The sequence below is a fragment of the Alosa pseudoharengus genome, unplaced genomic scaffold, assembly GCF_046254945.1.
Source record: "Alosa pseudoharengus isolate Yale_2024_CS ecotype anadromous, Long Island Sound unplaced genomic scaffold, YU_APseudo_1.1 YU_APseudo_1.1_scf_8, whole genome shotgun sequence".
NCBI lineage: Eukaryota > Metazoa > Chordata > Actinopteri > Clupeiformes > Clupeidae > Alosa > Alosa pseudoharengus.
The window spans coordinates 1,592,311-1,606,256 of NW_027468870.1; the positions used below are offsets into that span (position 1 = coordinate 1,592,311).

Here is a 13,946-nt window from a genome sequence, read left to right on the forward strand (position 1 = left end):
ATCAGCTCCATCACCCCATACTCTGCAAATCAACCCTGTTCATCAGCTCCATCACCCCATACCCTGCAAATCAACGCTGTTCATCAGCTCCATCACCCCATACCCTATACGTCAACCATGTTCATCAGCTCCATCACCCCATACTCTATACGTCAACCCTGTTCATCAGCTCCATCAGCTCAGTCCTTGTGTAGTACACAACTGCTCCCTGTTGTTATAACATGCTTTATATTCAACCTCATTTGGGTGTTTTTGTAGTTGTAAAGCAAACTTCACCACTAACCCTCATTAGTTTAACATGTTAGTTTGTTAACAGTTGTTCCTTTCTGTTTTGTGTGTGTGTGTGTGTGTGTGTGTGTACTCTATGTATGGAATGATGGATGGATGTGAACCTAGCTAGAACTGTTGGACTTAGCTGCTTTTGACAACCATGTAAAACTAGTTCCCTCTTAGCAATGTGCCGTAGCTGTCATTGACATTCTCTACTTTTCTGTCTGTTTGTCCATCCCTGCTTTCTTCCCCTCTTTGTCCCTCCCTCTCTCCCTCCCTCCCTCCCTCTCTCACTCCCTCTCTCCCTCCCTCCCTCCCTCTCTCCCTCCCTCTCTCCCTCCCTCCCTCTCTCACTCCCTCTCTCCCTCCCTCCCTCTCTCCTTCTCTCCCTCCCTCCATCTCTCCCTCTCTCCCTCCCTCCCTCTCTCCCTCCCTCCATCCCTCTCTCCCTCCCTCTCTCCCTCCCTCCATCTCTCCCTCCCTCCCTCCCTCTCTCCCTCTCTCCCTCCCTCCCTCCCTCCCTCCATCCCTGCGTCCTTCCTCCTCTTCTCCATTAGATCCCCCCACGACCACCATGTTCCCCACCATCTATGTTCCCGTCCTAAAGTCCAGCAACCACACCACCGCGCCCGGTAACCGGCAGCGGGCGGTGTTTACGTCCCCGACCCTGTCGCCTCTGCGGCCGGGCAGCCTGGGCAGCATGGTGGGTGGAGCGGTTGGAGGTGCGCTCTTCCTGCTGCTGCTGCTGGTGCTGGCCGGCCTCTACTACCAGAGGCAGCGCGGCACCTTCCGCGGGGACTACTACACCAAGCAGGGCCTGGGGCCCTCGGACATGCAGAAGGCCCCTCCTGCTGCCCACGAGCTGCGCCAGCTCTACGGCGCCGTGGCCGGGAACGGCGGCCTGGACGTCAAGTCCTCCAGGGACGTCTGCGACGGAGGTGACCGCAGCGGCGGTTTCGTTTGCCGGGACAAGGACCGCGAGGAGTGGGGCGACTACGATAGAGAGCGTGCCCCCAACGGCCGAAGCAGCAGGGCGCTGAGGGCAGAGTTGACCGGGGATCGCCATGACTACCCTGATCACCACAACTACCAGAACCATTACAATCACCCTGGCCACTATCAGAACTACCATGACGACCAGCGGAGCCACCATCACCCCGGGCCTCGTAGGTACCCTCCTCCGTCGATGGTGACCAACGGAACCTCGTATTTCCCTGACGAGGTCTACGACAACGAGTATGTGTCGCACACGGACGGCTCCATGATCTCACGGCGCGAGTGGTATGTCTGACCGCATCAGAGGAGTCGGACAGCCGTCACTAAATGATCACACAACATGGAAGCCACCTTTTGGAGTGAAGCTATTGCACTTTTTTTGTTCAGTTTCTCTAGGTCTGCCTTCACTAAGAGACGTTTAGACACGGACGTGTTTCCTTCACTCGGCTCTTCTAGGGATGTAACGGAGCATGTGCAGACGTGGTGTTTAGTCTAGAGACCTCATCGCTGAGGATCTGAATCTATTACTGGCTAGAATGTATGTGTGTGTGTCTGTTTTCTTTTCTTGGTCACCTGCACAGAAGAGTTTTTGTGTTTCTCGCTTCTTTGTTTTTGTTTTTTGTGCTCGTAGACTTTCAGAAGGCTTTTTTTTTTGGTCCACAGATTCTCTGTCCGTGAGCCTTCACTCTCCCTACCCGGAGAGACATTCCGAGCTCCACTCTGCCTTTCAGAGCACAGTCGCCACACAACCCTCTTCATTATCAAGTGAAAGCCCCGGGCCTAAGGAATGCTGGAGGGCTCCTGTAAGCACCTTACTGCGTGCTTTGTCCTGATGCCAGACCGGTCACTTTGTGTCCCCTCTGCCACTCTGTCTTAAGAGCATGTGCTGTGGCCACTAGCGACGGAAGAAGGGACATTAGCAGGACACAGGAGTTTAGCTTGTTTGGTTGTTGTTTTTGTTTGTTTGTGGTGGTGTTGGCCAGGGCAATTTAAAGGCTGTTTAAAAAGGAACAGATATGTTTTGTCATAGACATTCCCATTATGTTTCCCATACAAAGAGAATCTGGAGGAACCCCCTCGTACACTTGATAACTGAACATAAACTGTTGAAGTGCTGATCGGTCAGTCAGCTCTGGTATGCAATGGTCATGTTGTGTTTGCACTTCTCGTGTTGGAAGAAGTCGTTTACATTGTTAGTCTGGACCACAGGCAGACTTACTCTCCTCCGACGGGATCTGTGAACTGTGCTAGAATTGATCACCACTTTTGTTTGTGCCTTTTGTCTTGCGTTTCTACGTGTACCAGAACAAACTTGTTTATATATCTGTGTGTCTGTTTCAGGGGATGTAAGTGTGTGTGTGTGTGTGTGTGTGTGTGTGTGTGTGTGTGTGTGTGTGTGTGTGTGTGTGTGTGTGTGTGTAGGCAGGCATGCAGGCTAGTGCCCTTGTCTTTGGTGCTAACCTTCGCGGTATTATGGTGTCAAATGTGTAAAGGTAACTTGCCAGTGCAATAACTTTTATTTATTTTGATTTCTTAGCCAAATGATGTTTCACAGATGACATTACTGTGATTGATTTTTTGTTTTGTTTTTTTATTTTCCAAATCATCTTCATGCCTGGGTTGAAAATATGAAAACATAATCTTGAAACATTTGATGGAATCTTGTTTGGGAAGCAGAGTGCCTTCTCCCCTTGATCATGACCTGGACGTGTGTGCAGTCTCCAGATCAAAACCAACTCTGTCCCAGGACTTTTCTCTTCTGCTTTTGCTCTCAGACTGCAATCCTGCTCTCTGATCTCTAGTTTCAGACTGCAGTCCTGCTCTCTGATCTCTGATCTCTAGTTTCAGACTGCAGTCCTGCTCTCTGATCTCTGATCTCTAGTTCAGACTGCAGTCTTGCTCTCTGATCTCTGATCTCTAGTTCAGACTGAATTCTGGGATTGACTGCAGCTTGTTTATGTTTGTTTATGTTTGCATGACATTTGTGACACCAGAGTTACAAAACAAACAAAAACAAATACCACAAGTAACTTGAGTGAAATTGTGTAATAATAATACTAATAATAATAAAAAAAAAACGTAGAACTGCCAGTGGATGTATGGGCGGTGGGACTGGACTGAGGAGTTAGAGGCGGACTGGCTTTAAGCAGCGACCTTCACAGTATCTTGTTTGTTTCTTTCTTTGGAGGTATGTTTGTTTTTCTAAAAGGCAAATGAGCCTGAGAATTGATATGACGCATGACAGATCCACCTCACCTGAGTGTCCAGGTGCTCCACCTCACCTGAGTGTCCAGGTGCTTGTCCAGCTCCGCCTCCTGGCCTCTGCAGTTGCAGACCCGTTCTAGAGCAGAGAAATCACAAGACAGTATGATGCTGTATGAATGAGCTACATTTGTTTGAATAAAGCACCTTTTGGAATCGTCTCTCTACTGTGTTTAATGTGGTGAAGATTGAAGTGTGTGTGTGTGTGTGTGTAGAAAAGGGAGAACAAGACAAGATTAGATGTGTGTGTGTGTGTGTGGTTGTGGGATGGTTCTGTTTCACACAGACACGTGCTCTCTGATGTGTGTGTGTGTGTGTGTGTGTGTGTGTGTGTTTCTCACTGACTACTTCTTTGCAGGATGCCGCTTCCTCTGCTCTTCCCGGATCACAGAGCGCCACTCTCTCCTGGACTCTGGAGCGTGTTGTTGAGTGATTAGACTTGTTGTCACTTGTATTTAACTCAACAGTCTCCGCAGGAATCTCCACCAATGGTTTAGACTGTTGACATATTTTATTATGTGGAATAGTCATATTAGTTCTGTTAATGGCTGTTTTGCTGATTTGTTTTGTTTTGTTGTATTTCTTTTTATATATCTTGCACTTCCTATTCCTTGGCCCATAACATACATGTTTCCTCTGTTCTCTGGGGAAGTGTATGTGTGTGTGTGTGTGTGTGCGTGCGTGCGTGCGTGTGTGCGGGACTGCTATAGTAAAACTGGTCTGCTGCTCTGAAGCCCCACCCCCACCCCAGGCCATTTCCAGCATCCCCATGGCAACAGACTCTTCTCAGGCGGGTGACTGGGCCGCCTTTTCCCCCAACACTGATATCTGCACACGTGCTCTCACACTTAGTCTCACTTGCTCACACACACACACACACACACACACACACACACACACACACACTCTCTCTCCTGAAGCTCTGATGCCTACATGCATTGTGTCTAGGTCTCACTTGCTCACCCACACACACACACACACACACACACTCTCCTGAAGCTCTGATGCCTACATGCATTGTGTCTAGGTCTCACTTGCTCACACACACACACCACACACACTCTCTCTCCTGAAGCTCTGATGCCTACATGCATTGTGTCTAGGTCTCACTTGCTCGCTCACACACACACACACACTCTCTCTCCTGAAGCTCTGATGCCTACATGCATTGTGTCTAGGTCTCACTTGCTCACACACACACACACACACACACACTCTCTCTCCTGAAGCTCTGATGCCTACATGCATTGTGTCTAGGTCTCACTTGCTCACACACACACACACACACACACACACACACACTCTCTCTCCTGAAGCTCTGATGCCTACATGCATTGTGTCTAGATCTCACTTGCCCACACACACACACACACACACACACACACTCTCCTGAAGCTCTGATGCCTACATGCATTGTGTCTAGGTCTCACTTGCTCACACACACACCACACACACACACACACACACACACACACTCTCCTGAAGCTCTGATGCCTACATGCATTGTGTCTAGGTCTCACTTGCTCACACACACACACACACACACACACACACACACACACACACTCTCCTGAAGCTCTGATGCCTACATGCATTGTGTCTAGGTCTCACTTGCTCACACACACACACCACACACACACACACACACACACACACACACACACACACACTCTCCTGAAGCTCTGATGCCTACATGCATTGTGTCTAGGTCTCACTTGCTCACACACACACACACACACACACACACACACTCTCCTGAAGCTCTGATGCCTACATGCATTGTGTCTAGTTCTCACTTGCTCACACACACACACACACACTCTCTCTCTCCTGAAGCTCTGATGCCTACATGCATTGTGTCTAGGTCTCACTTGCTCACACACACACACACACACTCTCTCTCTCCTGAAGCTCTGATGCCTACATGCATTGTGTCTAGGTCTCACTTGCTCACACACACACACACACACTCTCTCTCTCCTGAAGCTCTGATGCCTACATGCATTGTGTCTAGGTCTCACTTGCTCACACACACACACACACACTCTCTCTCTCCTGAAGCTCTGATGCCTACATGCATTGTGTCTAGTTCTCACTTGCTCACACACACACACACACACTCTCTCTCTCCTGAAGCTCTGATGCCTACATGCATTGTGTCTAGGTCTCACTTGCTCACCCACTCTCTATCTCTCACTCACGCTTTCTCTCCATCTCTTCTTTTCCCCATATTCTCTCCATCTTTCTCTTTCCCCATATTCTCTCCATCTTTCTCTCTTCTTTTCCCCATATTCTCTCCATCTTTCTCTTTCCCCATATTCTCTCCATCTTTCTCTCTTCTTTTCCCCATATTCTCTCCATCTTTCTCTCTTCTTTTCCCCATATTCTCTCCATCTTTCTCTTTCACCATATTCTCTCCATCTTTCTCTTTCCCCATATTCTCTCCATCTTTCTCTCTTCTTTTCCCCATATTCTCTCCATCTTTCTCTTTCCCCATATTCTCTCCATCTTTCTCTCTTCTTTTCCCCATATTCTCTCCATCTTTCTCTCTTCTTTTCCCCATATTCTCTCCATCTTTCTCTTTCCCCATATTCTCTCCATCTTTCTCTCTTCCTTTCCCCATCTTTCTCTTTCCCCATATTCTCTCCATCTTTCTCTCTTCCTTTCCCCATATTCTCTCCATCTTTCTCTTTCCCCATATTCTCTTCCATATTTTTCTCATTGGTCTCTCTTTGCTCCATTGCAGTTATTTTATTATTTTTTGCCGTGTCTCTCTCTCTCTCTCTCTCTCTCTCTCTTTCTCTCGTTGTTTGAATAGTTTGAAAACGAATAGTTATGTGGATGAGCCCTCAGAATAGCCTCTTGAGACCATCCTGATCTCGCGAGCTTCAGGGTTTCACTCGCAGATCAGTCTGGATACTTTCCGTTAAAGAAAATTTGGAGCAGTTCACCAAACGAACGTCCAATCAGCGTTGGCTTTGAGGCGGGTTGAGGTGTGACGCAACGAACAACATGACTGCATCCACAGAGATGAGCATAGCTATCGCGCAAGTTTTATTCAAATTAGAAAGTATTCCTGGGTAAACTGAAGCTATGAGTCTCAGCCATGCAGCTGGGAGGAATGAACGACACAGACATCCTCCAAGGCTGATTCCAGTTCATAATGGAGGAATATACTATCTTCAGAAGTGTAGGGCCTACCGTGAAAACTTGATGGGAATTGTCGTTGATTAGGTTCATAAATGGTAAGTTAAAACATCTTAACGTTTGTCACGTTACCTAACTTAATTGTATGTTAAACGGCATTAGAAGAATACTTTGTTCATCTAATTGGTTGATTTGGCCCGTCGATAACCAACAAAGGTGGTGATAGACAGATGGTTTATCCAATCAGCTAACCAGTATGTCCGCCCCTTCCCAAAAGTTCTTCAATGAAAAGTTCCCAGATGGATATGCGGAGCAAATCCATCTGGCGGAGTCAGGTTACCCTCAGAATAGGTCAGAGGAGATGTGTAAATGTGGTGACCTGTGTGTGTGTGTGTCACTCCCCCATTTTGAACTGCTCAGGTATTAAATGAGCTCATCAGCACGACTGATGCATCATTACAGCTGTGCGACACACTCCTCATTCCCCACTCTGAACTTATCTGGTATTTTGACACGAGAGCAAGTGTGTGTGTGTGTGACAGGAGGGAGCAAGTGTGTGTGTGTGTGACAGGAGGGAGCAAGTGTGTGATGGGTGTTTTTCTTCAGATTTGGAGCTGTAGCCGCTCTGCTCCGCTCTGGTTCTGTCCTCCGTTTGCCCTTCAGTTGGTCAGTAATATGCACGTGTTATTAAATGCACATCGTTTTGGTCAGTAATATGCACGTGTCATTAAATGCACATCGTTTTGGTCAGTAATATGCACGTGTCATTAAATGCACATCGTTTTGGTCAGTAATATGCAAGTGTCATTAAATGCACATCGTTTTGGTCAGTAATATGCAGGTGTCAATAAATGCACATCGGTTTGGTCAGTAATATGCACGTGTCATTAAATGCACATCGTTTTGGTCAGCGTCTGACTGAGCTTATTATCTTGCTCATGCATGTAGACAAGCCAACTGTTAATCTTAACATGTACCATCTGTGTCACTAAGCACATGCCTATGACATCAGTCCACATGACCAAACTGAACTCTTAAAAATAATCTGTAATGCTTATGTAATTCATTTGTATTCATTTGAACTACTGCGTTTAATTGTTTAAAAAAAGGATTGTATAAAAAGGATTCATGATATTAGTTGGTTACGGTGCACTTTGTAGTGAATGGTTCCTGCTAACGACTGTGCTTAATGAATCCTAAATAAGAGTTGTAAAGAGTTGTAAAGTTGTGTTGGCCAGTGTTGGCTAATTAGGTCTTTATTTCGGATTATGCTGCTAAAGAGATGAATGTGCTGATGGAGGAGACGAATAATGGAACACCAGCAAGATCAGAAAGCGGCCTCTTCTGCTCAGAAAACAGACCTTGAGGTGACGGACCACCCAGACTTCTCTGACCCCTCCATGTTTGCTCAGCGATCTGTGTCCATCTGCGCCTCACGGGAGGGTGAGGGTCAGGGCGCTTGACCTTTGACCCCAGGTCATCCTTTACGCTGTGTTTATATAATGTCACAGATTCAGAGTTTATCTTTGTGTTTTTATGTCCTTTGGGAGACACATTACAGATAATAGTTGATAGATATTTATGAAGGAGAGCCAATCCTGGACATCCGGTTTCTTGAGAATCAGCTGTTACGCGTTCTTATTCAGAAGCGTAGTGTTCCTACCTGTATATGTGTATCGGCCCTCGTCACGCTGTCTTAACATGATATTGTATACGCCCATATACCACCCTCCCCTTGAGCGGTCAGTAGTGTGATGCAGACTGAGTTTTATAGAAATTATGGGAATGGGGTATTATCAACTAGATCAGCACGTAATTTGGGCATCTTAATTGATGACCGACTTGACTTCCCTGAGCATGTAGCCTCAATGGCAAAGTCATGTCGGTTTGGCCTTTACAACACTAGGCAGATCAGACCTTATCTGACACAATATTCCACACAGCTTCTTGTTCATACCATGGTCATCTCCAAGCTGGACTATCGTAATTCAGTATTAGCTGGATTACCTAAAAAACGTTTACTAGCTAGCCGGTTTTCGCAACTTGTAAACCCTGTCACCATCACCTCCGTTTTAGTGAGGGTAAAACAAAATCGTATAACTGTAACAGAATAATTACTGTAGCTGTGCCAGATGATCTAATCAAGGCTAACATCCAGGCTTCCACGCAAAATAGCATTTTATTCGGTTGAGGCAACAAGTGAGTAGCAGGATGACATTTTTCTTAAAGGCTGCAGTGAATAGTGGAAAAATCTATGGGACACATGATCCTGTCAACGCAGTGTTCCATGGAATGCATGATCCTGTCACTGCAGTGTTCTATGGCCCTGTCACTGCAGTGTTCCATTGAAAAACATGATCCTGTCAACACATCAGATATCTACTCATAGGACAAACAACACAAACACACAGACGTCCACGGCTCACCAAACAACACAAACACATGGGGTGTGTTCGAAACGGGTAAAGTTGCTGCCTTTTAAGATATCTAACTGGGGAGCAAGGCAGCAAGTGCGGTTCGAAACCGAAAAAACAAATTCTGCTGCCTTTTTAAGATATCTTAGAATTCCCAAATAACGGTCATTTTTGAAGGCAGCATCGATGCACACTTCATGCTCCCTCCTACCCATAATCCCTTGCGGCAACGTCTGAAACAGCTGTGAAAGGTAAACAAACATGGCGGATGACATCGGTAATGGCTGCTAAATCTGTTTAAAATGTCATTTGTGTGACCTTATTTTGCTTAGATTTGTAGATTACAGACTAGAAATAAACAATTTACTATCTGATTATGCCATTGTTGTAACCATTAATAGCGTCTGGTCTGATATATCTGCCGGCCGTAAAACTAATTTATACCGTTAGCCTGCTAGCTTACGTAAGCTAATTTAGTTTAATGTCAGGCCTTTGCTAACGTCATACCGTAGTGTTAACCAAAGATTCTAGAGTGCTACGCTCATTTTTAAAAGATGCATTTAATCCAAAATCATGTCTAGTGAGACAGCTCTCTATGTAGGGAGGGAGGCAGTAGGCAGCTGTCTCCCGTTTCAAACACACCCATAGACTAGGGGTCTGTCTCATTCCGAATACTTACGTCAGTGCACTGCTAATGTGCACTGACCACTTACAGCCATAGTGCCCACTTTCGATCGTTAGTATTGTTCCAAAAGGAACACTTATGTTAAAAAGCTTACCGGAAATGACGGTATGACGTGACGAACGCAACACACGTGAACGCGAATTTTCAGCCCGCCAAAAATATATGCCGGCGTTTGTTTACAAACACACACGTTCATTAACCAATCGTTCACAGCATGTGGAAACTACATCGCCTCCGACGCCAACGCAGGATCCTCCTACTATTGGCTGAACATGAGGTATTTTCATGTATTTTACAAACACCTATCATGCACAAATTGCAGTGCAGCAGTAGGCTACACCAGTAGGATTAATCAATCACTTTACCTTTTCAAAACAGTCAGGAGCAGTTCCTTGCATTAAGTTGATGAATTACTAAATGTACACAGCAGGTTCACAGACGTTTTACCATTTCATGTCACAATACTTCAATGCAATTACTAAATGTTTTTTCACTGTTTATATAAATGTTATGCAGGACAGTGACAGTAAGCTGCTAGTTATTATTTTACCATCAGTACTTCAGTGTGCTCCAAGTGGATAAACAATTAAAAGCTCTATCAGTATAAGACTTCACAAAAGTGTATGAATTTGTGCTCAAAATGTTAAGTGATCTTTACACTAACATACACCAAGCAATAGGCAACAGAATAGACAGGCCTATTGATATGCTCTATCATGTACTAATTCTGATGAATGTTAAGAAAAGACAATGAATTAAGGAAAACACAGTAACAGAACCAGATATTCACTTTATTTTCAACAAAAAAACATAATTAATTCACTTTCCTCTCCCCACTCACAGCGTCCTCCCAGCCCCAGAAAGTACTGCCAGATTAATAACAGTGCCAGTGTTGGCACTATACTTTGATGGCCACAGTGACATGAGGGTTGACTATCGCCTTTCAAGGGTGTCCTTCAACGCACTCATGGATGTGTTGGGCAGGGAATGCGACCATGGCTGGGGCCCAGAAATCGACACCCTGATCTTTCTTTTCTGGCTTGCCACGCCCTCCTCCTACCGTGTGGTTGCCAGGGCCTTTGCCATGCCCCGGGCAACTATTCACCGGGTAGTCCACAGGGCGAGTGGGAAGATCGCCGCTCTACTGTATCGAGTGGTCCGACATCCCACCGCAGAAGAGCTCCCTCACCTCGGGGGTCGCTTTGCCCGTCTGGCCAGATCTGCAGCCTTCAACCGTGTGGTTGGTGCCATCGATGGCTGTCATGCCAGAGTGAAGCCCCCAGCACAAGATGCCGCCTGTTATTTTAACAGGAAGCTCTTTTACTCCATCCAGCTGCAGGCCATCTGTGATAACGTGGGGAAGTTCCTCGATGTGTTCGTGGGGTACTGTGGGTCAGTTCATGATGCCAGAGTACTGAGGAACAGCCCCATCTACTATCAGCAGTCCTACCCTCCACCAGGATACAGCATACTTGGAGATGGGGGCTACCCCTGCCTGTCCCAGCCCATCAGCCTCATCACACCCTTCAGACAGCCCGTTCGCAACCACCTCCAGGCTCGCTTTAACAACAGCTTGTCAAAGGCCAGGAGCATTGTTGAGGCCATCCTTAAAAATATTTTTGTTTGCAGTAACAGCCAAAAAAAATAAAAAATGGGTCGGTAGGTAGGTCAATATTTTTTTTTTCAAGATTCAAAGTAAAAAAAAAAGTACAATTTAGGTCATGGTGATTACGTAGGAATGAATTTACACAAATGTGCATATCGTGACGTAACTGACTGGGTCTTCAACCCGTGCCTTCAGGCGCACCATTGCAAATCTCATTCTGATGCAGGTTATATAGACCAGCCTTTCTCAAACTTCTTTGACCTGAGGCCCGGTCATGGCAGACTTTGGGGTCATAGGGCTCATCTACATGTACCCAGAAAGAAGGCTACTAGCTCTTGGCCACGTTATATTGAAATTTGACTATACAATACTCAATGCTATACAGTGTTTTATACAGTCTCTGCTCTGTTTCTAAGGAAGTTCCAAAAAACAACGTTGTTCTATTAAGTTTCGTTAAATAAATAAATAGCCTTCCAACAGGTTGAAGCGGAGCTTTGATACCAACGTTATCAACTAGTTTCAGTTTCTCTCACGCAGACGCGCATTGAATGAGTGCTCACCACTTAATTGTAGGGCTCCATGTTTAATGACATCGATAGCAGAAACGTTTGTTTTCTTTTTTCGTCGATCCGCGGTTTCTTGATCGATCAACTGCGCAGCAAATTATCAGATGAAGCACCGGGCCTAATTTCACTCCACGACTCCGCGGACCAGCAGTCTCCATGTTGCGGACCCATATGTTGAGAAATGCTGAATAGACCACAACCAATTTCAATACTCCGACACGGTCACCGTTAGACTAGGGGGGAGAAGGGTTGAGAAAAGATCTGGCCACAGTTCTTCCAGAACTTCGTGCCAAGTAAAAGCGTTATCAGTTTGTGTGAATGAAACGAAGCGTAGGCCATAGTGTGACATGCGTAAAACTAATGGTGTAGAGATGACGCCACGGGGTTTTATTTAAGTGAGCCACGTTTTCATGTAGGCAATTTATATTCACAATACTTGGGCCTACTAAAAGAGATATTATTTCATTGCATTTCTATTGGTTGTTTAGAGTGAAAAAAACAATCGGTCGGTATTAACGCAAGTTTACAACCGGCAAGTCGGTCAGACTAAAAGGGGAAAAAAATAAATATTTGGGTCGGTTCTAAATTGACAGGGTCGGTCGGGTTACGGCAAACGAAAATATTTTTAAGGATGGCCTGAGCGGTCCTTTGGGATGCTGAAGACAAGATGGAGGTCCATCTTCTTCAAGGCTCTGGAAGTGGATGTGACTTACGTGCTGGAGGTCATCGTCTGTTGCACTGTTCTGCATAATATATGTATGAGCAACGGAGACCTGCTGGAGCCAGATGCTGATGTCAGGAGGGCACGAAGACCAGCACCAGCACCTCCAGGAGCCGTCTCTGGTGCAGAGCAGAGACAGAGGATGGCAATGGCATGTTATGTCCCTGACCATGATAACATTTAAAAATTTAAAATGTATGATTGTTTTTTGATTTCGTCTGGCATGTTAAAAAACAAAACAAATCTGAATAAATTACATGACCATTCTGCAAAATCTAATGTGTTCAACATTATTAAACATTGTATTAAGCATTGTATGGTTCAATTCATACAGAGGTAAATACATTGTCTACTTCTTATCAGTTTGATAAAGTAGGTAGGTAGTATTTTTAGGAATTGATCAATCATTAATTTGACTTTACCAATTAGTTCAAAGGTAAACACACAAGTGTACAACCAATTCCTGTAAAGCTTTTACCAAGTTCTCCCATCTCTTCCTGATGGCCTTGGCATCCAGCCTCCCCTCCAACCCCTTTTTCTTAATGAATTCCCTGGTAAGAAACACAACAGCAGATCATATCAATGCATTAAATAATACAGAGGCCCACTACCAGATCATTTAACATGGCATGAGTACTGGGTTCGCCCACCTAATATGTTATGTTACACATGAAATGCAACTACAATATTTCTTATGTTTTGTTTGCAACAACAATATCACAACATTTATTTTGAGGAGATTATTTATCCTGGGGTTGGGCCAGAGATGCATAGACTGCTTTACATGTGTTTAGCCTCCACTACAGCACTGTCAATAACAACGAGCATATGTGATCACGTTAGTTTGAAGTAAAGAACGTAGCGTAATACAACTGGTAATGCAATGTACTTACTCGAATCCAGTAAGGGTCGCATTTCTCCTCCCCGTAAACAAATCTGCGTTGGCAGCACGCCATGGGATAAGCTCCCATGTATCTTCGTCCGTCCCTAAAACCGATCAAAATACCTCGATGAGACAAAAGGAACTCACCTTGCCCGCCAATAGTATACGTGATATCAAACATTACAATGGCACAACACTGTATTCACGAGCACATAGTCACGAAGCCAGTTTCATAACTTACTAGCGTTCACACAGATAACGTGCTCGTCCCAATGGATGGTTTAACGTGTTAGGTAGCATTAACATATAACGTTACGTTAACTCGCCAAATGATTATGTCGGCTTCAATTAGTGAGGCCACGTAAGTAATGCATTATAATACAGTAAACGTTTCGT

General features: G+C 45.3%; 1 protein-coding gene and 1 long non-coding RNA gene across 2 annotated transcripts in view; one reads left to right on the forward strand and one right to left on the reverse strand.

The window, feature by feature from the left end:
- nectin3b (nectin cell adhesion molecule 3b) overlaps positions 1-2,589 on the forward strand; it is a 78,757-nt gene extending 76,168 nt beyond the window's left edge. Inside the window, exon 6 of the mRNA XM_076274447.1 lies at positions 828-2,589. Within this exon, the coding sequence (XP_076130562.1) occupies positions 828-1,561 (734 nt within the window). The 3' untranslated portion in view covers positions 1,562-2,589. The remainder of the gene's footprint in view (positions 1-827) is intronic.
- Positions 2,590-12,674: 10,085 nt separating this feature from the next.
- Positions 12,675-13,671, reverse strand: LOC143112198 (uncharacterized). The gene is made up of 3 exons (XR_012984691.1): positions 13,561-13,671; positions 13,146-13,218; positions 12,675-12,786 (listed from the first exon to the last, which is right to left on the reverse strand). It is a non-coding gene; the product is annotated as an uncharacterized LOC143112198 (long non-coding RNA).
- Between the last annotated feature and the right edge of the window lie 275 nt (positions 13,672-13,946).